At 34.6% G+C, this 26192-nt stretch overlaps 1 protein-coding gene across 4 annotated transcripts in view; it reads left to right on the top strand.

Annotated features, from left to right (window-relative positions):
- The window catches only part of ZMYM1 (zinc finger MYM-type containing 1), a 39038-nt gene extending 14788 nt beyond the window's left edge, over positions 1–24250 (top strand). Inside the window, exons 1-9 of one of the 4 annotated variants that reach the window (XM_036911958.2) lie at positions 2519–2589; positions 9252–9423; positions 10535–10607; positions 10805–11054; positions 16088–16262; positions 19156–19309; positions 20187–20324; positions 20483–20523; positions 21021–24250. In XM_036911958.2, coding sequence (XP_036767853.2) covers positions 9325–9423; positions 10535–10607; positions 10805–11054; positions 16088–16262; positions 19156–19309; positions 20187–20324; positions 20483–20523; positions 21021–23330 — 3240 coding nt within the window. In that variant the 5' untranslated portion in view covers positions 2519–2589; positions 9252–9324 and the 3' untranslated portion in view covers positions 23331–24250. Of the gene's footprint in view, positions 1–2518; positions 2590–9251; positions 9424–10534; positions 10608–10804; positions 11055–16087; positions 16263–19155; positions 19310–20186; positions 20325–20482; positions 20524–21020 lie in introns of those variants that run through there. The other 3 variants (XM_036911954.2, XM_036911957.2, XM_057499992.1) reach the window with 3 other exon arrangements.
- The last annotated feature ends 1942 nt before the right edge of the window (positions 24251–26192 follow it).

Consider the following 26192-nt stretch of genomic DNA (forward strand, 5'->3'; position numbering starts at 1 on the left):
TCTGATGACTAGCAATGTGGAGCATCTTTTCATGTGGCACATACACTTTTTGAAAAGAAGTACAGACAACCAAAGAGATAGTTAATCTCTGATGTGATGAATATTACAGAATGAATACTCTGGGAGCACAGAGGAAAGACAAGTTAACCCAACCTGTGCACTTGCTACATACCTGACATAATAGAGTACTATGTAATTAACTAGATGTTTGTAACCAAGTATCATGGGAAGTTTACATCCATCTAATTCCAAGTTTTTTCACAATGTGGGGAACTCAAATTAAGCCTAAAATGTCCCCATGCATAGGATCTAGATATATCTTCCAGGCCTACTTAATTGATAGAACGGCTAAGAAATCTGTTTGCCAAGGGACTTCTGGGATAGAACTGATATGAAGGGAAAATATAAACCATCAAAACAAATCTGGTGGAGTAATGAAGTCTCAGGGACAGAGGAAAAGCGACTGAACAGAGTACAGTGTCTATCATTTGGATTTTATTCAACTTCAGCTTAAATGGCATCCTGTCTAGGATTAGGGAAAGAGAAACAGGGGAAGGATGAAGTCTCAAGAAGACACCAGAAAAAGCAATAATCAAAACCTGAAATACCAGTTTTTAACTGAAATTTCTGATATTTTTATGGTAACTTGGCACCTAATAGAGTTTGACACAAAAGTGGGGAAAAATCGTCTCCTCACTTTATTATAAATATCTAGAGGTCAACATTATTAAGGAAAGAGCCAGAGAAATGCTGTTTAAAGTACAGGGCTCAGAGATTTGGTAAGCAGTTTTCCTAGCTTCTCCCGGTTGTGATAGAGTTACAGTCTGGACCTGAATATTGTGTAGATGCAATTCCTATCCTTTTTTCATTTCAACATACTCTTCCATGATTTCCTGCCTGTGTTTATTTCTAACAACTACTTCACCAGCAGCTCTCTTAAGCAGAGGATGCCCACTCTCCTGTGCGGTCTGCCTTAGGATCTGAAGTTGGGTCTATGTTACCCATGTTCTCCATGTTGCTTTTATGTAAGAATTCATGTTCCTTTAAAGTTTATATCATTAGGATTAGACTATCCCTCCTTACTGCTGGCATCAGCTCATCTCCTAGTCACTCTTCAACACCTCACTGAAGAATCTAGCTGCTGGCTCACTGTTTTCCTCTTCTGCCATGATTTCACCTTCCTCATGAACACTTCTAACATCCTGGTCTCTCAGTTTATTCAGCTTCCCATTTTCAGTGAACTTTTCCCCATTCCACTTGAGCTTCACCTTCTGATGGCCACATATTGGATCCTTGGATGGTCTAAAATTGCTCCATTTCTGAAGTAATATATTCAGATATCCCACTTTATGATAACAGTCTTCTACTTTTCTGTTTCCTCATCCAATTTCTACCTCTAAAGCTATACTTCCATTTTATAAAGACCTCTGGTTCCTTGATTAGTCTTTTTTATCCAATTTATTGACCTTCTGCTGTCTTGTCTTGTTTCTATATATTCTACTAGTTACTTGCCAACATCCTCAGCTCTCTCCAACAGATCTTCTGTTGTACTTACCTGGAAAAACATCTCTGAATCAACTTCTCCGTGTTCACACCTAGTCTGTTTATTCTTGGCAAAAATCATAGAGCCTACCAAGCTGACTCAAATATAAATCCAAGGTCCTCAGTCTCAACTGGGCTAAAGGTATTGTCCAGAAATCCTGTCATGCCTCTTGTCAGTTCTCTCACATTCTTCACATTGACTATTTAGCGTTTCTTTCACTTCAAATCTCTGACCATATCACCTCACTCACAGCGTATGATCTGACCTCTTATTTCACAGAGAAAATACTATATAAGCTATTAAATAAGAACTTCCTCAGTTCCTGGCACCAAATTCACAAACTTTTCTGCAATTATACCTACCATTCTTTCTTTCCTGCAGTTATAAAGGAGGGAGTGTCTCTGATCTTTTAAAATCTTTTTATGGCTTTAGGAATAGCACAATTATTTGATGTTATACTTTCTTAGGTGTTGAAAGTGTTAAATAGTGAAGTAGCATTTAAAAAACAGTGATTTTTGCTATACTGTTTTGGGGTTATTTTAATTTTAATATACTAAGAGCACCCCCAAATGGAAAAAGCCTGAACCCCCTATCTCTGCAAATAATTCCTTTTACTGGGAATTTACTCTGTATCTGGCTCTTTACTATTACTGCCCTTCTAATCTTCATAAGCCTATGATGTGGGCACTATAATTGCCCCATTTCAAGGATGAAGAAATAGGGATTTACAAAAGTTGCCAGAAGAGCCATCTCTCAAATCCAGGAACTCTCCCTGCCCCGCCTGAGCTCAGAGTCAATCCCGACGCAGCCCCAACTTTCAAGCGCCCAAAATTTGCTGCCTTCTGGATATACCTTCAAGCATAAGGCCCCAGGCGGTTCTCGGAGCTCCAGCCTGCCCCCCTCCCGACGGAGAAAAGTGCCGCGCCTGGCCGGCTGCGTTGCGCACGCTCGGCCGCAGAGCATGACGGGAAAGGGGCGGGGCCCGCGTGACCGTTTCGAGTTGAAGTTCTGAGAATCGTTGTGCGGCGTGCATCCCGGAGAAATTAGTAAGCTCCTTAAGTCCCTGCGGGGTTGGCCTTTATTCCGGTACCTTACCTCAGACCGGCGAGTTTCGCTCGTCGGAGGAAGGGGGGAAGCGTCGGGTCGGGTTCCGAGACATGAGTCCCTGCGTGCGGGTTCCGCCATAGGGGGGTCGGAAACTCGTGGTCAGGCTCCTGGACGGCTTGTGTTTGTAGCCTCCTGTAACTTTGTCCGCAGAGTCGGGGGGGTCGCTGCTCCCCACTTCCAGCTTTTCTCGTCGCCTCCTCCTGTGTGGTAACCCGGCTTGCGGCCTCTGTCTCTAAAACATTAGTATGATCACACTTGTGGCTCTCCTCCATTAAACCATTATTTTTTCAACTTAAAACTAAACCTGGGAACTACACAAATAGACTCGTACACGGGATTAAAAGAAATTAATCACTATGAAGTTTGACTCGAATTCGGATTTGAAATTGGGAGTAGATGAAGGAGCAATCTTTCTCACTTTATTTCAGTGTTTTGCTTTAGTATCTCAATTTGCATGGGCTACTGTTTGTAAACAGTAACTTGTTCGGCTTTCTCAGGGTGCATTTCACCATACTCTAAAAATTAAACTCTAAAAATTAAACTGAACCAAAAGCTTGAGAGTAGGAAATTATTTTTTAAGAGTTGAGTCACTGATAACATCCGACAATAACTTGTATTCCTCATCACAAATGTATAAGACAAGAAGCCCCTTAAAATTTATAACAACTGTATTAACACAGCCCTGACAGTATCAGGACTCAGCAGTTGCCCATTTAACTCTTAGGTTAATTAGCAAAAGCATTAGAGGAGTATGCCTTTGCTAAAACAGTGAATTTGCTTCTACGATTTTCTGTGAATGAATGTATACAGGTCAGAATCCCAAAAGGACAGGTGCAAAGCTGTAACTTCCCTTACCAATGACACAGCTACAAGGAATTGAATTATATTCACTCAGACGGCAGAAAAAGCTATCTTCTGAAGGTCTGTTTTAATCTAGCACAAATTAATGCTTTGGACGTCTCCAAAATACTTAACATTTGGTATATAACGCATTTAAATGTATCTCATGATTTTATTTTTTTAGTTAATTTTTTATTAGACAAAATAGGAATGAAATGTTTGCTGAACCCCAAAAGCTACGATTTAGGAGGGGAAGTTCAAGATTTTTGGTGTTCAGGGACCTTTGTGATAGGACCGCTTTCTGCTTTTCTAACTCCATTTCCTCCCTGTAGCACTCTTGCATTTTATCTTCAACAGTAATTCCACTTCTTATAGTTTCCATATATTTGTGTTTTTGCACATGCTGTCCCTATTGTTGGAATATCCCCTATAATTGCTTTGTAGACACTTCATTTAAAACTTAGCTCAAATTTAGTCTTCTTGAAGATTTTTTGACCATCTTCTCTCCCCTCATTTCTCCTCTGTACCTTGCATACACTTAAATTGTGGGAATCATCATACTGTGATAGGCAGAATACTATGAGTATGGGGACATCTAATTATCTCTGAAGGCAGTGCCTAGGCACTTCATAAATAGTGGCTCTCCATTGCCTACAGAACTAAGCATGGACATTTTAATTTTCTTTGGAAAGCATTTAGCCGTCTGCCTCCAACCTTCCTGTCAAGCCAGTAAAAGAGCTTGCAGAATTCAACTGAATAAAGCAAATCTTTGCAAAGTGTAACGTCTAAAGAAGTAACTATAATGTAGGGAAATAAGAGGTGGAAGTAGACCAGCTTCCGGACTCTTTGATTAGTCATTTTATTTTTGTTTGTGTCCATACTTCACTACCTTAATTACTGTAGGTTTATAATAAAGCCTCCAACTGTTTTCTTTTTGGGGGCTGTCTTAGCAAAAATGGAATATACATATACATTTGGAATCATTTTTCAAGTTCCACAAAAACTCCTGCTGGGATTTTGATCTGTAGTTCAATTTGGGGAAAGCTGACAATATTGAGTCAATATGAGCATGTTGTATCTCTATTTATTTAGATATTTTAATTTCTCTTACCATTGTTTTGTTTTCAGTGTAGTGATCTTGACATAGTTCATTAGATTTAATCCTGTATATGATGCATTATGATACTATAGAAATGGTTATTTTAAATTGTATTTCCCAACTTGTTCTAGTACAAAGAAATGTAATTGATTTTTAATTCTGACCTTGCCAAATTTACTTAATAATTCCATTAGTTACTTGGAGATCCGTTTGGGTTTTTATGTATACAGCATGTTATTGATAATGACAATTACTCCTTTTCAAGGTTTCTTTTTTTTCATGTTTTATTGACCTAATGATAAGCTCTAGTACAGTGGTGAAGAGAAATGATGAGAGAAGGAAGATTTAAATACTGACTTGGTATTATCCTATGATCCTGCTAAAATTCACTTATTCTGGTATTTTATTGGAGGAAAAAGGAAGGGGATATTCCTTAGCATTTTCTATATACATAATCATACTCTCTACAAATAGTTATTTACTTCTTCTTTTTCAATCTTTACACCAAATTTCCATGGGGTATGCCACGTTAGTTTAAAGGGTATTCTTTTCGTATTTCTGCAGTATAGTTTTGCTGATAATAAATGTCACCATTTTCATTTATCTGAAAATGTTCTTATTTCACCTTTATTTTTCAAGGATATTTTTACTGACTAGAGAATTTTAGGTAGATCTTTTTTTTCCAGCACTTTATCTCATTAACTTCTGATTTTCATAGTTTCTGACAAAAAGACCACCTTCATTCTTATTTTTGTCCCCCTGTATGTTAATGTCTTTTTTCTCTAGCTGCTTTTAAGATTTTCTTTTTATCTTTGGTTTTCACCAGCATGACTATGATGTGCATAGTTGTGTTTTTATTTATTTGTTGTTCATAAACTTCCTGAATTCACACAGTTTTATATTTTTCTTCATTTGGGGGACATTGTCCAGCCAGTATTTCTTCAAATATTGCTTCTGTTGCATTCTCTTTTCTCTTATTCTGAGACTCTTTTACCTGTGTGTTAGATCTTTTTGCCATGTCCCACATGTTGCTCACGTTATTTGTATTTTTATCCTTTTATGCATCAGTCTGACTTTGTGCTAACCTGTCTTCTAGCTCACTAATTTGATAGTAAATTCATCTGTTGAGTTCTTAATTTGCCTATGTTATTTTATAGTTCTCAATCTCCATGACTTTTTAATTTTTTAAATGAATTCTAAGACTTTGCTGAACTTCTCCACCTTTTTATTTATTTCCTCAAATGTATCAAAGTCCTTGCCTGATAATAACCAATATGAGTCATGGTGGATCTGTTTGGTTTTGTCCCCCTTGGCTTTCAGTCAGTTTTTTTGGGGGGTGGGGGAGGGGGGAGGGCATTGCCCATAAATTTTTATTGTATTCTGCACATTGTGGAGGAAAAGTTTAAAGACTAGGTGCAGTTCTTCTGGAGAGGGCTGAATTTCCCTTTAGGGGGGCAGGTAGTACTAGCAGGGATTAAACTGATTCTGTTGAGGATTGGTTTTAGGCCCCTCTTTGTTAGGGCTGATCTATTTTGGTTTGCCCTTTCTTACATAAAGGGGTCTTTTTTCCTGGGGTGTGGCTCTTACTTCTAGGGTATGACCCCCTTGGAATCTCAACTGAAAGTTCAGGTCTTTACCAAGTGCCATCTGCTTTTATTGGGTTTAATTTCAACTATTCTTAGCTCTGCAGACCTGCTATAATCTTTTCTCAGCTCTTCAGCCTCCCAACTGCTGTTTTCTGCTAAGTTTTTTGGAGTCTTACTCTGTAGATGTACAGTTTAGGAGCCAGTTAATAAGTGAAGGAGGGTTATATTTGCAGATACGAGGGCTTACTTCTCCATGGTTCTCCCCTCTCTCTTGTGCTTCTTGAGTTCCAACTACTTGAATAACCTAGAAGTCTTGTCTCCCCCTTAGCTCAGTATCCTGCTGTTTTCTGCTTGGGCTTTTTCTTTACTCTTTTCTGGAAAGTGTCCTCAGGGGTAAAGCCCATTAATTTTATAATTGTTTTCAGTGGGAGTGGTTACCATGCTAAATGCTACTTTGTTTTGCCTAGATTTATCATTCTTATTTTTAATTCTTGACAGTCTGATAAATCTAGAGCTGAGGTGGTGTAAAAGCTGAGTAGGATTTGAATAGACAAAAATGACTTTCCAGGTAGGACAACAGTACCAGCAGCAAGTATTGTGGGAAGCAATTAAAAGATTAAGGTGAAGCAGTTTGAAGCATCAGGTCTATATAAGCAATATGGTACTAATTTTCCATGAGGAAAGTATATGCATTCCCTCTGGATTTCTGTTTGTGTGTCTGGAACTACTGATAACTTGTAATTTCTTTCCAGTTTCATGTTTTACTTTTTAAATGATTGTGAATTTTGTTTTCTGCTCCATAATAATCCCCCTATGGTTTAAATTAAAATGTCTTAGATAGTAGCTGTACTAGTAGGGGTGAGGATAAGTAATATGGGTAAATGTTGAACCTCTGTTGTATACTTTAAGCTAATATAAGATTGTATATAATAAGAAAATCACCATTTGTCAGCAATAAAAATAAAATTATAAATTGTCTTAAATTACTTATTTTGAAGTAGTAGTAACCAGCAGGGAGATGTACTACATTTATCCTATGACTATTAATACTCTCATGTGGGTTAGCCCCAATTTGAAAAGATGGGTGGGACTATATTAAAAAGAGGTCTCCAGGACTTACTTAATCTAATGTATATCTTGTTGCAAAAGGAAGTATTGGATGTTCATATATGTTTTTTGCTCTTTTTGTTTTTTTCTAATAGCTAAAGAAATGTTATATGCCATTTTCTCCTGCCTCAGAAATATAATTTAGATTAATTAGTTACATCTTCAGAGTGTTTTCCATTATTTGCCTCTTGGTGTGTTGACTAACATGTTTAAAGAGATTCCAAGATACCAAAGATCATAGATCCATAGGCTTGTAAAAGTGTTTACTCAAGTGAAGGGAATCTGCTTAATGACAATCAAAAATGACAATTTGAATGAGTTTTGCTTTACTGGCTGTATGTAATGCTCCAATGGGCTGGGCAGAGGCCCTAGGAGCTTTCATTGCACTTCACAGTCAGGCTGTATTTATTTAATTTTCTGCCTTAGGATAGGGGCTTTCAGTAAAAACTACCAGGAAAGTGGAAATAGAGACCTGTGGGTAAAATTGTAACATTTCCAGAGTATCTTGCCTGGCTTTAGTGCATTTACATATCCTCAGGGTGGAGAGAAGTTCATCTCCATGTCAGTGGGTAATTATTTGGGCAACCAAGGGCCTGTCTGAACCTGAGAGTTTAAGGCGAGGGGCTGGCTGCTGGCTTGCCCCTTCCGGAGCAGGGGAGAGAGAGAAGGCGCTGGACTGCAGTTTGTAAGCAATAAATGGGTTTTAAACTTTATTTCTCCCTTTGACTGATTTCGGTTTTTAGAGGTATTTTGCCCCGGGATTTCCTCTCCCCAGACTAAAAAAAACCTCAGTTAAGGAAAAAGAAAAACAGAAGGCAGTTTGTCCTTGAAAAAGAGGCATTGGGATTCTCAAGCAATCTAAAGACTCCTGTAGTTCCTCAGAGGCTATAAAGTGGAATTCTTTTTTAAGCCTGATTTTGCAGCAGTCTTTTTTATTGTGCTTATGGATTTTAGCTATCTATTTAACAAAAAGGAATCCATTGATGGAGGGTGGTCAGGCATGAGTTATAATGAGAAGATTCAAGACATTTAGAAGGTGTGTTTGATCCAGTTTGATGATTAGATGTAGGGACTTTGTAAGTATAACATAGGACCACTCGTAGATTTCTAGCTTGGGAAATGGGGTGTATATGTTAGAGCCATTTACCAAGAAAGGGAACACAGGTAAAGCAGGTTTATGGGGATTATATAAGAATATAGCTTTAAATTTCTTGAGTTTGAGGAACCTGTGGAATATCCAGTGGAGATATTTAAGGAGCAACTGGGTATATGGGCTGAAGTTCAGGAATGTAGGAGAAAATTAGCCTGTAGGTGATAGTTGAATCCAAGTTTTTGTGTGCTCACAGAGTGAGTGAGAGGATTTGTGCTTTTGGAGGAACACAAATATTTTAGAAGTAGGTGAAACATTTGATAAGACAAATTGGCAAAGAGGTAGGGGGAGAAATAGGTCTTGAAGTCACAGTAATCTAAGGAGAGAATTTCAAGAATGAGGAAAGGAGTAACCAGACGGCAATAGCTTTAGAAGTTGGATTTTTCAATCTATTTAAATACTTACAGGAGAGGAACCTCTAGGGAGGGGAAGAGTAGTTGAAGGTACAGGTGACAACTGACTCTGTGAGAGAGCAGTAGGGAAGAGAGGGTGGTGAGTATAAGTGATTGGATTAAACTCAGAAGGCTTTACATTTTCTTCAACCTAAGTTAAAAATAAACTTGTGTGTTTGGTGGATTTATGCTATAGTTTTATAGAAGTGAACACTAGTCCCAGAAGAAAGCGTAGAGGTGTGTGTACCCAGGAAGTGTAAAGCAAAGCTATGTTGGGGAGGCATGAAGGGAAGGAAGCCAGTGTTGGTACTGTGAAGGAACCTGGAGGTCAAGCTGTCTAAAGACCCTTTTGTGCTTCCAGAAAACTACCATATTTAAAAGGACTACTTTTAAATCAGACTCTTCATCAATTCATATTTTATTTAAGGAATCTGGAAACTGTTCCCCAAGAAGAAACCATTAGTTTGGACCTGGAGGATTCCTTTGCCTCAGATACTAAGATGAAAGAATCACCGATAGATGGTGAAGGTGACGACAAGGCAGGGGCACCACACCTGGGGCAGCTAGATGAAATTAAGACGGAACCTGACAATGCTCAGGTAAATATTTTACCTTTCTTTTTTCTAGAGCAACATTTCATTATAAATTTTAGCTATGCAGATGCTGTTTTATTCGCTGGAAATCTTAAATCTTTATCTGCCTCCAAAGCCATTGATTATTAATACAAGTTATGTGATATTGAGTGCCGTAACGAATGTGCAAGAATGTGATTTGAGAGAATGGATGCGTTGGATGGAAGTTTTTGGGTTGATAAAAGAACTGCTTAGGGTATCATGGACATCACTAAGGTTAACACGTTTATTTTCATTTTTCTTAACTTGAAACAATATAATTAATTTAATGCAACTACCTGCATTAGGTAGTGTAGTTAGTACATTTTAAATTCATATAATTTTTTTCTTTACAATTTTTTCATCCAGATTTAGTTTGATGTACAATTTTTTCATCCAAATTAGTTTCATGTACATTCTTAAATTTTTGAGACACATCACATGCTAAAAACCTAAAAAAGGATAAACTGACTCAAGCTCTGAGTGTTCTGTAAAGCCAAATTTCCTTATATTCTAATAAATATATTATATATTATATATTCTAATAAAACAATAAAATAAATCGTTTAGAAATAGCCTAAAGTAAATCAGTATCAAGTAAGGATATGACTCCTGTTGAGTTATTGATACTGGGGAATGTTGTCCATCTGAGAAGTATCTGTTTCTTCTCCAACCCATGAACATTCAAACACATAGATCAAGTTTAGATTGATTGCTTACTGCTCTGAAAAAATCCTTCTTTGTACAACTCATTCAGCTCAGTCTAACAATTTTTGTGTTTAAGGTCTTTATGAAGACAATTAGCTATTAAGGATTAGAACAAGGAGGTGTCATTTTATTATGTCTACTCTATTTGTAGTAGCTTGAGGGACTGTGTTAACAAAAATTTCTGAAGTCACATCTAGGTACAGTAGACAATAACATCGTAATTGGTGTTATCAGCCAAAGGTCATCAAAAGGGGGATGCTTACCTATGTACGTATAATGGTTCAATTCAGCGGTACAATTCACTGAACAGAATTGAGCATAATTTATCATTTTTTATCAAATGACTGGTTGTTTTAAACACTGTATTCATTATTTTCAACTCTTTTTGTAGGAGTATTGTCAAGCCCAACCGCCCAAAACTCAGGAGAGTGAACTGAAAATAAACACTACATTTTCAGACAGTGGTAATAGAATTATTTAAATTAACCTTATTTATTCTGATCAATATGGTAGCCACTTACTCTACTTCTTTAGAATGCCTTTGAATAGTGCACTGCTTGTTTTGGGTTTCAAGTCCAGAAAGTAACCTCTTTAAGAAAATGAAAGAATGCATAGTTTTATGTAAATACTAATTTTTTCCCTTTCTGTTTTGTGTTTATAGCTTCACAGTTGACTGCAGGCATTCAGCTTTCTCTGGCATCATCTGGCGTGAATAAAATGCTTCCTTCAGTTTCAGCCACAGCCATTCAGGTTTCCTGTTCCGGCTGTAAAAAAATCCTTCAGAAGGGCCAAACAGCTTATCAGAGGAAAGGGTCTACTCAGCTTTTCTGTTCCACACCGTGCATCACTGAATACATTTCATCTGCCAATTCACCAGCTCTTCCCAAGAGAACTTGTTCAAACTGCTCCAAGTATATACTTCTAAATTATGCCCCCTTTTACTTCCCTACATAGATAGGGCTTGATCAAAGTCTTGGTTGTAATTTTCTACGTTTTCATTTTTTTTCACCATAGTTTAGTGAAAAGCTGCTTCTGCTTTCAGTTTCTCTAATAGATTCTCCAGAAATATTGTGGGTTTTTTTGAGAGATTTGCAAAACTTAAAATGTGAGGAGTTTTGTTTCTCTTTAACTATAAATAATATGACTTCCAAAATTTACTTTCCTATTCTTTTCACTTGAAATAAGTGAGATTATTGTATATCCATTCTATTTCATCATTTAACTGTATAGGAAGCAACTTATTAAAAAATTAACAGTTATTTTGGATCTTCCAAGGTGTAAAATTATGGTATGTTTCTCTTGTGATGAATGATAAGTGAAATTACTTAATTCTTTCAAAAAATTGACTAGCCATAGGTAAGCATACATATATGTACATAATCTTTTAGGATTTCTGTGACTATTGTTAGAGTCTTTGTTGCTAACTTTTTTTTACATATGTGTAAGGCAATTTAGTTGCAGAAAAAGGAAACAGTAGTAATTTCATTATGAATTAGTGGAAAATATCCAGAACTTTGAACTCTACTCTCAGATGTATAAAGGATCAGTGCTTTGAGAGCTCTATCATAGTATAATTCTGGTTTGTTAGTACTCATTAAATGCTAATACTAAGTTTTAAGTGTCTTTGTTTCAGAACAAGAAAACATATAGGCAGCTAGTTTTGCTTCTAACTAAATTCCTTTCAGATAATGTCTTATTTTGCAATCAGATTGCCATAATTTGAAATCTAGTTTCTTCCATTTAGTTAAACTTTGCTTCTCAAAGTGTGTTCCCTTAGCAGCTATGTCAGCGTCATCTGAGAGCTTCTTAGAAATGCATAACCTAAGGTCTCACCTAGACTTTCATTTATCCCTAGGTTATTCATATACATACTAAAGTTTGAAAAACATTAAGAACATCTTAGTATTCCCATCTGTTTTGCTAAATGTGCATAAAATTATGAGCATTAAATACATTTAAGTGATCAAAACAATACTGACATGTAATAGGAACTCAGTAAATACCACTATTATTATTCTCCTAACAAACTCACAAACCCTTTTTATTGGTTGCTTCAGCTCCCCATTTGGCTGCTGCTTCAAGTGTTAATCTGTTGTATCAAGTCTTACTGCCCAGAATTCTACTTACATTTTCCTTGTGCTTTTTCAACCCTTCAGTACTATACTTTGTCTTTTTTCTTTTTTGCTATGGGCTGTATGGCACTTTCTTCAGCCTGCTTTCTTTTTCTGCAGAATCATAAAACTGGAAGGGATCTTAGAGATCATCCAGTCCCAACATTTTCTTTGAGTTTTGAGGAAACTGAGGCCCTGAGAAGTTAAGGTATCATGTTGCTGTATTTGGAGTTTATCCATTATACATCTTCAGATCTCCTAGACAGATTTGAAAAGGCTAAGGCAGGAAAGATTTCGTGTGTAAGTTGTTCTCTAAGGCAAAGAAATCCAATATAAGCAAAATTATGAAACAGGTTTTACTTCCTTTGGAATAAAGTGTTTTTTGGTACAAAATACTATTTTATGGATTGGTATAAAAGTAGTAATGCTTAGACTAGGAGAGGCCATCTGTTGTTCAGAGTAACCAGTGCTTTTTTTCAAAACTTTTTTCACTCTACATTCATTAGCCTCTTGTATTATTATATATAGTTTTCAAGATTTTAGCTAATTATCAGTTATTGTTGAGCTTTCTTTTAGCAGTGATTTAAAATGTTTTGAGTTAATGCAGTTTTCAATTCTATTTTGTAAACCAAATGAAAGATAGCTTTGAATATGACATTTTAAATTATTTTAGAAAGAGAAGACTTTTTTGAGAGCTTGTGCATTTAAAAAGTGTCATTTCTACACTTCAGTATCCCAGGTAGAACCAACCAGAGATCCTGAAAGCAATCAGTTAAAGTAGGCTCATGCACGAATACTGTAGCATTTATTTGTAGGAAAGTTGTTCAGACTTAATGCTCAGAGTTTGTTTGATTTTAGGCACTTTGAACAAAATCCATTTTTTAATTTTTTAAATTTATAAGGCCTTAGTAGATTAGAAGTCAGCAATCTAATATGCTGATAGCAGTAAAAACCATAAGTATTTCAGACTTCCATGCTTCTGCCAGTGCAGTTTCTTGTGCCTCCCTTTCCATTTGGCTGTTCTTTCTGTCTTAAAGATCTGCCTCAAACATCTTTACCTCTTGTCTATTCCCACACCATTCCTTCCTCTCCTCTTACTGCTTCCACCCACCCAGATTAATTGTTCCATGGTCTGTGTTTTCATAGTGTTCATAACTCCCAAAGCATTGATCATAAAATTAATATTTTTAAAGAACTGATATTACCCCCGTTAGACTATGAACCTCTTGATACTAAGGACCAGATTATATTCATCTCTATATCCCCAAGACCTAAACACTACCTGGCACTCAATGAATGCCTGGAAATTCATCAACTGAAAAACAAGGAGAGTGCTCAGATACTACTTTTAGAGTTATATTCTAAGCCAGTAAAATAACTGAAGTTGTGGTAATAAAATGAGCCTGTTGTTCTTGGTGCTGTTTTAAGAAGGCAGAAAGATCATAATACACTAAAATTTTGTAAATGTTGAAGTGTTGAAATAGTGTTGATTTCAGGAATATTTTATCTGGGAAACTTAATCCTGAAAGATTGATATACCGAGGGTTCTAGGTAGCTAGGTATCTTGGTATTTCTTGTAACAGCATTTCTCAAATACTCTGGTCTCTGGACCCTTTTACACTCTTAAAAATTATTGAAGAGCCAAAGAGCTTTAGTTTATGTAGGTTGTATCTACCAATATATACTGTTAGAAATTAAAACAGAGAACATTTGTAACTATTTAATTATTAACTAATTTAAGAATAGTAAACTCAGTGCATGTTGACAAAAATAATATTTCTTATGAAAAGTAGCCATATATTTTTAATTTAGGGAGAAGAAATACTTTAAGGAAAATTTAGTGAACATAATTTTATCAGTCTTGCAAACCTCTTTAATGTCTGACTGGATTTTCATATCTACCTCTGCATTCAGTTTGTTGCAAAATGTTGTTTTCGTTGAAGTCCGAAGAAAATCTAGCCTTGCAAATATGTAATTGGAAAAGGGAAGAGTGTTCTAATAGCCTTTCAGATAATTGTGGGTACTCTGATACTACACCAGAGAACAAGTAATAGTTTCTTAAAGATTAGTTGCAGTGTAGAATCAAAGCCTTGTCAGTTTATTTTTTTGTACTATTACATTAAAATTCATTGATCTATTTATATTTTGAATGGCTCTTTTACCTATGAATGATTTTTGTTATATGGTATCATCATTTGGAAATACTGATTCACTGAGTTATGCAGATCTTCCAAATGTTGACATATTTCATTATGCAATATTTTTTAAATTACATTTGTTTAAAAAATAAAATCAATCTCATCAAGAAAGTCTTAAGTGTTGGGAAGTAAATAAGCTGGAGGTGGTAGATACAAGCTTTCCAAAATTGTAGTTTTTAGTGAAAGCTTGAATTTTACCACTGGCAGTGAATGCTGCCATTTGTTTTCCTTGAAGTAACAGTCTTACTTTATTCATTTTTAAGAAAATACCTGCCAGGTAGCCACTTCTGGATAACATTTAAGAGTTCATTCTTTCAAGTAAAAATATATTCCTTGAAAAAAAGTAGCTAACTAAGGCTATAATTCTTAACATTCCCACATGAAATTTTCCTTGAGACAACTGTCATACTTTGGTGTGCAGGAGAAATACTTTATGCTCTGTCGCATTTCATCACCCAGAATTTTAAAAAGATATACTCAAGTTTAATAAAGTGAGTAATTTTTATAGTGAATGTATGATAGTGAATAACAAATAATAGTACATTTTGGTGCCACTACCTTGATTCATGCTAAGTCTATGGCAGTTTTACCCACCATTGCTTTTTTCTTCCCCCTCGCAATTCACTGCAGTGAAATTTATGTAACTAAAAACCATTTGGTAGCATTTAGTACATTCACAGTGCTGTGCAACTACCACCTTTATCTAGTTCCAGAACATTCCTGTCACTCCAAAGTGCCTTGTCCATTAAGCTGTTTCACCCCATTTCCCTCTTTCCCCTCAGCTCCTAGCAACCACCAATATGTATTTTTTCTAGATTTATCCATTCTGGATATTTTATGTAAGTGAAATCATAAATGTGACCTGTTGTGTCTGGCTTCTTAATGCTTTCAAGGTTCACCCATGTCACAGCATGTATATCAGTACTTCATTCTTTTTTTATAGCTAATAATATTCTATGTATATACCACAGTTTGTTTATCCATTCATTTGTTGATGAGCATTTGAGCTGTTTCCATCATCTGGCTAGGAAAATAGCTGTTAGGAGCATGCATATACATAATCTTTTTGATAATGTGTTTTCAATTATTTGGGGTATATACCTAGGAGTGGAATTCCAGGGGCCCACTGGGTCTTATACACCATCAGTTGAAATGTCATCACAGTGAAAAAAACAAATAACATCTTAATATTATGAAAATAATTTTTATCTTGTCAACCCCCTGGAAGTATCTGGGGAATCTCCAGAGTCATACAGGTCATACTTTGAAATCCTGTCTTGTAGATTCCAAAGTTGGTCAGATACAAATATGTGATTTTCATCATCATTTTGTCACTAGCACCGACTACCACAAGCTAGGTAATCCTCAAATTGCACTGTCATTATATAATCCCTATTTTATAGATTAGGAAGTTAACATTTAGGGAGTATAAATGACTTGTTGTTTAATTTTACTGATAGAACTAGGTGCTAAATTCAGGCTTGCTTATTTCAAGGCTGATGTTGTTACTACTGTTTTCACAGTTCTTCAGGTAAATGAAACAATAAGGGGGAGGATTGTTTGAGGGAGTGATTTCGTTTATGAATAGAAATTGTAATAAACGTGTTTAATGGTACCCTTGTTGTTTATTTTTAGTGTCATTTTAAATCTAAAAGATGTGATCAGTGTCCAGCTGGAAGATAATACCTCTAGCAAAAGTTTTTGCAGCCAATCTTGTCTTTCATCATATGAAGAAAAAAGAAAACCTTTTGTTACTGTATGTACTAATGGCATTTTAACCAAGTGCAGCGTGTGTCAGAAGACTACTGTTGTAAGTTGCAAATTTTTTTTAACCATTAGGGATTCTGATCATTAAATATCAGAGTTTTTATTGAATCTTACTTTTTTGATCCTAATTCAATATGAAGTAAAACACCAGAACGTGAAACGTTGACTTTGCAGTAATGCCTGTTTTTCAGTTTCACTCTGCTAACCTAATCATCTGCTGTTGTGTAAACTAGGGAGCTTACTGTTAACACTAGCTCCAGTCTCTTCTGTATATTTCAGGTGGAAGGACCATCAGTAGTTCTAGTAGTTTAGAACTATTGCTTTAATAGTTCAGAGAGTTTTACAGCATATAAGCAGATATGAATAGAGATACATTGCATAAAGTGAGGACCACTCCATTTGAATTTGACTGTGTAGGACTCAAGTGAGAAATTGAAGATGAGTTCCTTCCATTCATGGTTTGTGAATAGTTCCACTCAGGAAATTATGGGGATTAGATTTTAGTACAACTGAGAATATTTATTTATTATACCTAAGTAAGGTTAAGATGAAAATGTCACATGTTTTTTCTGAATCAGTCATAGGTGGAAATAAAACAATAATCCTCTATTTCTATATGAGAGCTTTGGGTGGGTGGTTCTAAGAGCAGAGAAGCTGGCCTTGCTTTGATGGACTAACTGTTGTAAATGCAATTAGTGGGCCAAGCCCCTTTCATGAAGTGAGGCTGTTAACATATCTTGCTTGTTCAGATCATGCTTTGAGACCTTACTCTATCTCTATAAATTCTTGAAAACAAGCAATTGAAGATGGGATTCGCAACGTGTCTCAACAATTCAAATAAATCATTTGTGAGCCACATCTTTTCTGTGACAGAATACCCACACCATAAGAAAGTGGACCTGCGTTAGGAACCAAAATGGGAGAATGGAATGCATAGAAGCCTACTAAAGGCAAAAAAATGCCATTGCTTCTTTATTCCTCACACTCAATAAATAGGCTTTTTCTTGTTTTACGAGTCAGTTATTCAGCCTGTGGGGTGGGGCAGGGCTGAGTTGGGTAAATGAATTTAAAAAGTACTTCCTTGCACTATACTCTGCATATAAGATGGTGTGTGATAATGAGGAAAACTGATATTTAGTGAACTATAATCAGTATTAAAAAATGTTCAAAGCTATGGATTTAAAAATGGGGTAGCTCCTTAATTTAAAAAGGGATTGTGTGTTATAACTGTAATTATTATAATTACATCTACTTAATAGATTATACTAGTTGAGTATTAGCTTTCCCATATGAGTAATAAATTAATGATAAATTATACCACTATTGGTGCTTAATGTTAAATATAGGTGAATTGTTGGAGATTTCTCAAAATACAAAAATTTATACTAATAAAGGATAAAAATAGAAATTTTCGAAATTACACTCTGCTTCTTTTTTTCATTGTTCCTTTGCCAATGTCTTCTTAAAAATCTTGTGTGTGAGATTTTCATTTGTCTTTGCACTTTGTGCCCCCAAAAGCAGTTCTCTTTCATCATTACCATCAGTGTTAACTTCTTAAGTCCAGGAATGATGGTTCCTGTCTCACCATAAAGAATACACGGTGAACCTCACAGCTTATATCCTTTTCCTTGCACCCTTACTGCTTATGGAACACACTATATTCTGTACCTCTCACTGTGTGCTGCTTTCTGATAATATGCTTGCAATCTCTACCATGAAATTAGCCTAGAAAAACAATGTTCCCACAGCATCTTGTAACACACAGTAAGCACCCTTTTTTGGCTCCTCCTTAGTGCCAATAGAAATATTTTCTGATGCTCATGCTGGTGTTGAGGAAAGACATATAATTACAAGACTTTTGTTTATACAGTTAGCTTTTGGATTGACTGGGATGATGGACATCTTCTATGACCATTTTTTTTCATTACTTGAATGTGTATTTTTACTGCTGCTACTGTATCTGACAAATGATACAAATAGTTGTCTAACAAGTTGATAAGTTATCTTCATTGCAGAATCTACATTGCCTTTTTACCTGGTTTTTTAGAAAGTGTAACAATGTGGTTGTCATTTGTAATATTTTAACTAAGCAGTGGTAGCAGGTTTTGGCTTTTTTTAGCCCTCAATAAATGGAAAGTTTTATTAACTTTTATTGAAATATAGTTGGCATACAATATTGGTTTCAGATGTATAAAAATAATTGACATTATGTATATATATTACTAAATGTTCATCATGATGAGAGTAGTTACCATCTGTCAGCATACAAAGAAATTACACAATTGTTGACTATATTTCCTATGCTGTACTTTCATCCCCATGACTGATTTGTTTTATAATTGGAAGTTTGTACCTCTACTCACTTCACCTATTTTGCCCATATCCCCATTTCCCCTCCCCTGTAGCAACCACCAGTTTGTTCTCTGTTTATGAGTCTGTTTGTTTTGTTTGTTCGTTTTCTATTTTAGATTCCACATATAAGGGAAATCATATGGTATTTGCCTTTCTCTGACATTTCATTTAGCTTAATACTCTTTAGGTCTATCTTGTTGCAAATGGTAAGATTTCATTATTTTTTATGGCTGGGTAGTATTCCATTGTGTATATATACCACATTATCTTTACTTATCCATCTATCATTGGACACTTAGGTTGCGTCTATATCTTGGCTATTAGTAAATATATATAGTAAATAATGCTACAGTAAACATACAAGTGCATGTATCTTTTCAAATTAGTGATCTTATTTTCTTCAAGTAAATTACCAGAAGTGGAATTACTGGATTAAATGGTATTTCTATTTTTAGTTTTTTGAGAAAACCTCCATACTGCTTTCCAAAGTGACTACCAATTTACATATTATTGGGTATTTTTCTATTTGTTAACAATATATGTCATATGCAAGGAATATGAATATTATTTTAATTTCTAAACAGAAACCAGCCAAAACACTTACATCTGTTCTTTGCAAATCATTGAAGTCCTCAGATGAAATGATTGAAACCACCTGTGATTTGGGGAAGACAGAACTGTTCTGCTCTGTGAATTGTTTCTCTGCTTATAATAAAGCTAAGATGGAATCTTCTACTGGTAATGTTTTTTTAGCACTTATCAGAGGTTTAGTAACTGTTAAAGAATATTATTGCTTTCCTTTAATTAATAACCTGTATTTATTTGCAAATTAAATGGAAAAGTGAAAACAATCCAAAACTTATTGCAAAGAAATGTTTTCCAGTAGTTTTGTATAAATGGAAGGCTATTTCACCAGCAGAGATTTAATACTTATCTGTAAAGATTGTTTTATTAGGATGTAGAATATTGTATTTAACCCTGCTTTATGAAAACACAGCTATTTATATGAAGTAGAACTAGTTGGGAATACTTTGTGTTCACCAATAGAAAAAAACACAAAGTATCCAGGTCTAATTATGTAATCAGTCAAAGAGCCTCACATAGTACCATTGGACTTCATGTAGGACTATTTACATAGACAGGAGACTGATTGATGCCCCTGGGGCTTGTACATCATTCACACTGGCTTATTACAGAAATCTCCGCAGTACAAGCTTGGACACCAACCTTAGCTCCATTCATGTTGAGGTTTATGAATTCTGGAAGAGTTAGAAATGGAGATTTCTATATGAATCTCTTTTCTGTTTTTCATGGGTAATTTCATAGTAAAGATTTGTATGGAATTTCAAGCAGATAATATAAAAGGATTGAAAAATTGTGTACAAAGGTAAAAGAAAATAATGGGAAATGTAAATTAACAAAAAGTAATTAATGTCATTAACGTTATCCTAAAGAATGTGGTTATACCTAAGCCCTAATAAAATTACTCCAATGCCTAGCAATACATAACACTATTAGATATTTGCATGGTTTGTTGAAACACATTATTAAACAGTGCTTTCTGATTGATTGAGCTTGCCTAGTTGATGAGAAATCTTTTTTTTATTTTTATCAGTCAATGTTTCCATGGTGCATGATGCTTCAACAGAGCTCCCTTCTCCAAAGAAAGATATGACTCCAGTTATAAGCAATATAGTGTCGTTGGCAGATACTCATGCTGCCCTGCCTGTCATGAACTCTGACGTCTTACAAGGTAAAAATTGATGTGAAGATATTTGACATAGACACAGTTTTGCCATCCTTGATGAATGTGTATATTGTTTGTTTTTATTGCCTGGTGTGACCTAAGTGATTGTAGTTGATGATGATGTTTTATAGATTGTAAGACCTTGAATTTATGCTCTATTTTAGCAGGCACAGTTTCTTCAGTAACAGCAAATATCATTGCAGATGTAAGTTTTATTCTTAATTTTTTTGCTACTGTCTTTTCTTTTTAAGCATATTTTGTATGTGTGCATGTGTGTATGTATCTGAGTATATTTGTTCATATTTTGAGCTCAGAAACATTAAGTAATAAACATCTTTTGGTATTCACAGTCAATTTCCAAAATCTCAAGTTTGACTTGAAATTTTTAGTAAGACTATTTAGACATGTATTGTTAGTCAAGTTTTTCTTTTGGGTTATTACTACTTTTTAAAATATAATTTGAGTCACCTGAGCAATGAAAATTATTTTTGTTATATTTACATACCAAAAGATCCTTTGAACATTTAATGCTGAATCTAGATTGCAAATAAATTAGAAATTATTCTTAATATTTCCCCCTAGTGGAGCTCATACTATAACTCACCCATTCATTTTATTATAGTATTAGATGTGTCTGACCTTTTATATGATTATTTGAAACCTGTTAAAACAAATGTTATCTTATCATTTTCTCTCCCAAAGATTTCTAAGAGTTCACCCAGTGAATCAAGTAGTGGTGGTGTTAATAGTGTAGAACAGCCAGACCTTTCACCGTCATCATCAATACCCAGTCAACATACAGTTGGCTCCAGTATAGAAGTACAAAAAGATCAAGTGCCAAACCAAGATGCTGCATATAATATGAAATCTATGAAAATAAATGATAGACTATGTCACCCAAAATTTACGTCCAAAGTACAAAAAGTTAAAGGTAAATCACGAAGTATTAGAAAATCTTGGTGGTCAAATTTTCAGCATTTGGAAAACAGTGTTAAAAAAGATGTGACATTCTGTTATTCATGCCAGTTGTTCTCCCAGAAAAATTTTAGCTGTGAAGGAGAGTCATTTGCAACCCAAGAAATTTCTAATTGGAAAAAAACTCTGGAAAAATTCAGAAAGCATGAAAAAAGTGAAATGCATCTGAAGTCACTGCAGTTTTGGAGGGAATACCAGTTTTGTGATGAAGCTGTCAATGATAATTTATCTATTCATTCAAAACAGATTGAAGGAAATAAAAAGTACCTAAAGCTTATAATTGAAAATATTTTATTTCTTGGAAAGCAGTGTTTACCCTTAAGAGGAAACGACCAGTCTATTTCATCTGTGAATAAAGGCAATTTTTTAGAATTGTTAGAAATCAGAGCAAAAGATAAAGGAGAAGAAATATTTCGACTTACGAATTCACAAGTTGACTTCTATAATAGTGCACAGATTCAAAATGATATTATTGAAATTATAAAGACTGAAATGTTGCAAGATATTGTGAATGAGATCAATGTCTCCTCAGCTTTTTCAATAATATGTGATGAAACAAATGATAGTACCACTAAAGAACAGTTTTCAATTTGTGTAAGATACCCACAAAAAACAGCAAAAGCTATCTTAATTAAAGAGAGATTCTTGGGTTTCATAGATGTTGAAGAGATGGCTGGGGCCAACTTACATGGGACTATTAGAACATACCTACAGCATATTGGAGTGGATTTGAATAAAATTTGTGGCCAGGCCTATGATAGTACCACTAATTTGAGGGGAAAATTTAATAAAATTGCAGCAGAATTCAAGAAGGAAGAGCCAAGAGCTTTATATATACATTGTTATGCACATTTTTTGGATTTAGCAGTGATTCGTTTTTGCAAAGAAGTAAAAGAACTACGAAGTGCTTTAAATACTCTCAGTTCTTTGTTCAACACTATTCATATGTCTGGGGAACTATCTGAAAATTTTCGAAATATTTGTAAGCTAAGTCAAAACAAAACATGCAAAAAACATACATCACAATCATGTTGGACAGTCCATGATCGTACATTACTGTCTGTGATTGAAGGTCTTCCAGAGATTATTGAAGCACTGGAAGTTTCATCAAGCCGTTCTTCAAACGCAAGTTTGGCTGATGAATTGAGTGATCTGTTGACATTGGTTTCCAAATTTGAATTTATATTTTGTTTGAAATTTCTTTATCGAGTACTAAGTGTTACAGGAATTCTTTCTAAAGAGCTTCAAAGTGAAATGATAGACATTTTTTCTTTGTCTTCAAAAATAGAAGCAATTTTTGAATGTTTATCATCTGAAAGAAATGATGTCTATTTCAAAACTATCTGGGATGGAGCAGAGGAAATATGTCAAAAAGTAACATGTAAAGGTTTTGAAGTTGAAAGACCATCTTTTCAGAAGAGAAGAAAAATCCAGAAAACAATAGATCTTGGCATTGCAGACAGTATGGTTTTTCCTACCTCAACAGAAGAACAATATAAAATTAATATTTATTACCAAGGATTGGATACTATCTTACAAAATTTAAACTTATGTTTTTCAGAGTTTGATTATTGCAAAATGAAGCAAATTTCAGAACTGTTACTGAAATGGAATGAACCCTTAAATGAAGCAACAGCCAAACACATCCAAGAATTCTATAAACTTGATGCAGACATCATCCCAGAACTTAGATTTTATCGACAATATGCAAAGCTCAACTTTATCATAGATTATGATTGTATCACCTTCATCGATCTTGGCTACTTATTTATTCAGCATGGTCTTCACAATAATATTCCTTGCATATCAAAGCTATTATATATTGCTTTGTCTTGGCCAGTTACTTCAGCAAGTGCCAAAAATTCATTTTCTACACTGCCTCGTCTTAAAACATATTTATGTTGTGCTGTTGGACAAGAGAAACTTAGTGGCCTGGCCCTAATGGCTATTGAGCAGGAATTGGCAAATAAACTGATGGAGCCTGAAAGACTCAATGGAATTGTGGAAAAGTTTATCCATCAGACAAAAGAAATATAATACTTGCTAATTTGAATCTATCTAAAAGAATTTTATTTTTCTGTTGGGATGTTACAGTTTTTATTTCAAAATTGTCTTTTCAGACATTTTTTTTTTTCATCAGAACATGTGGTTCAAAATTCAAAAAACAGAATAATAATACAGTGAAAGTCTCCTTCCCTTTTTTAGTACCCATTTCCCTCTCCCTGAAGTGTTAACCTGTTACTCAAATATCTTTGTAGAGATATTTTTCCTAAGTGGTACTCTACAATGCACAGTATTCTTCAACCTGTCTTTTCCACTTAGCATTATGCTCTTGAGATTGTTTCATATCAGCACATAGCTTTCTTGATTCTTTTTTTACAACTGTATAACGTTTCATTGTATGGATGGACCATAATTTTTTGAGCAATCCCTGTTGACAAACATTTTACTTTCCATTCTTTTGCTTTTATAAATAATGCTGTATTTAGTAACCTTGTACACAGGTTACACTGCACATGAGTGAATTACTGTAACAAAATTTTAAATTGGAATTACTGGGTCAGAAGACTTGCACATTTTTCTTTTTGATAGATATTGGCAAATTGCTTTCTGTTAGGATTGGGCCAGCTTACAGTCCCACCAAAAATGTGTGAGGATGCTTGTTTCTTTGAGTCTTTATAAACAATGTTAATCAAACATTTTTATTTTTGCCAGTCAGTTTGTTGAATAATGGTGTTTTAATATCTGTGGAGATAAAATCACAGTGGAATTTTGTACTGGTTATTAAGACTAAGTTTGGTTATTGCTTGAGCCATTTGTATTTCCTTTTCTGTGCACTGTCACACTTAAGCATTAAAACTGTAAATATTGCTGTTTGGGTTGACACAATGGCTAGGTGACACAATAGGAATTCTTAATATACTTTATGAAAATAAATATGACTAGTTTTCAAATAACCCTGAAAGAAAAGACTGTTTTTTTATCATTACACTTTAGAAAAGTTTAGATCATGGGAAATCTTTTCCTCAAAGATCTGAAAGAATGTTGTAGTTGATATATCTGGACCAGGATTCTTTTTTTTTAGGCGTATTTCTCTGCCACTGTTCCCTTGCTGTTTTCTCTCTCATTAATTCTTATTTGTAGTTTTTCTAGAAAGAGCATCCATTTCATTGAGGCCTTCTATTAAATGTATTTGCTTAGGGTTGTAGAAAATATTCTCTTAATTTCTAATATATACCTATACTAATTTTCTTCATTGATCTTATATACATGTTTTCTTTCTTAATTAGGCCAACTACTGATTTATTTTTAGTTTTTCGTACACATTCTTAGATTTACTTACCAGTCCTACTTTTTAAAAAATTATGGTTGATTTTAACATAAAAATACAAAGAATATAACAAGTAATATTTAGTCCTATTAAATCTTAACGTTTTGCCATGCTTCAGATTCTTATTTCAGAAGTAAAATGTAAAAGATCAAGTTAAAGCTCCCTTGCACATCTTTTCCTGATAACATTCTTCTGTTTTCCCTAGAGGTAGTGATTATTTGGTATATGTCATTCCACACATGTATAATTTTACATTTAATAATGTAGCCTATTTCACATGTTTATAAACCTTATATAAAGTTCATTGTACATATTTTTCTAGTTTTTTCACTCAGTGTTTTTGAAATTTGTACATGGATTTCTACTTCATTTAGTTGCTGAATAATACTCCATTATATGAGTATACATGTTCATCCTTTCTCTATTTAAATGGACATTTTATATTGTCTCTGATTTTTCATTTTATAATATGCTAATGAACATTTTTATATGTGGTTTGCTCTTGTACACTCAACAAATATTTATTGAGCAACTACTACATACCAGACATTATTCTAGTGGTTACAGATCCAGCAGAGAATTAAATAAGGCCCTGACTCCAATGAAACTTTGCTTTCTTATGTGTAAGTTGAAGAAAGATACTGAAGATGTTGCTTACCAACTCTTTTTATGTAGACAGATGATAATACAGAAAAGAGTATTTGTATACTGCACTAGGATAAAAGCTGAGGCTTTGGAAGCTGTAGCCAGGAAAGGCCTTACCCATCCACTCATCCCTGGCCCATGAGTTGGGAAAGTCTGCTCTAGGGTATTTACTTAGAAGTAGCCTCAATGGGTCAAGGCTGTATGCATATTCCACTTTAGTTAGACCTTTCAGTTGTAACATTTTTCCATTTCCACCAACGATATCTGAGTGTCTCTGTTCCACATCCTTAGCAACATTTGGTATAGTCATTTTACTCCTACTTTAAAAATTCATCGATTTCTGCTTTATCTTTTTTAAAAAAAGCAGTTACTCTAGTATTGAATGCCTATTGCATATATTTTCACTCTTCTGTTTTGTAGTGAAAGTGCTTAATACTGTGAACTTTCCTCAGAAGTCACCTTTGTCTATCATGTGTTTTCCTCTTTTCATTATTTTTTAGCTGTTTGTGGTTATGGTTTCTATCTTGTCACAGAGCCAACAGTTGTTTTCAAGAGTGGCTTTTTGGTTTTTTATAATTTTCAAATGTTTTGTTTTTACTTTTTTTTATAGTCTACTATAAAGCCAGTAATATAAGAGCTAGACCTGGAAAAAGAAAACTACAATAATTAAAACAGCTATCTTTATTGAATAACTGTCTAACCTAGTATTTTTCTCGATAAATAATGTGTCATGTCAAAACCTATTATTTTACAGAGGAAACTAAGAAGTTATGGATCACACAATTAGTAAATAGTGATTTGTACCCAGGCAGTAACTCCACAGCCCATACTCTCACTGTGCTATACTATGCCTTATACAAATGTATCACAAATATTCCTAGAGAAAAGATTAACTACCAGAAATGCATTAAAGAATAGAAGAT

This window comes from Manis pentadactyla, chromosome 4 (assembly GCF_030020395.1).
Source record: "Manis pentadactyla isolate mManPen7 chromosome 4, mManPen7.hap1, whole genome shotgun sequence".
NCBI classification, from domain to species: Eukaryota; Metazoa; Chordata; class Mammalia; order Pholidota; family Manidae; genus Manis; species Manis pentadactyla.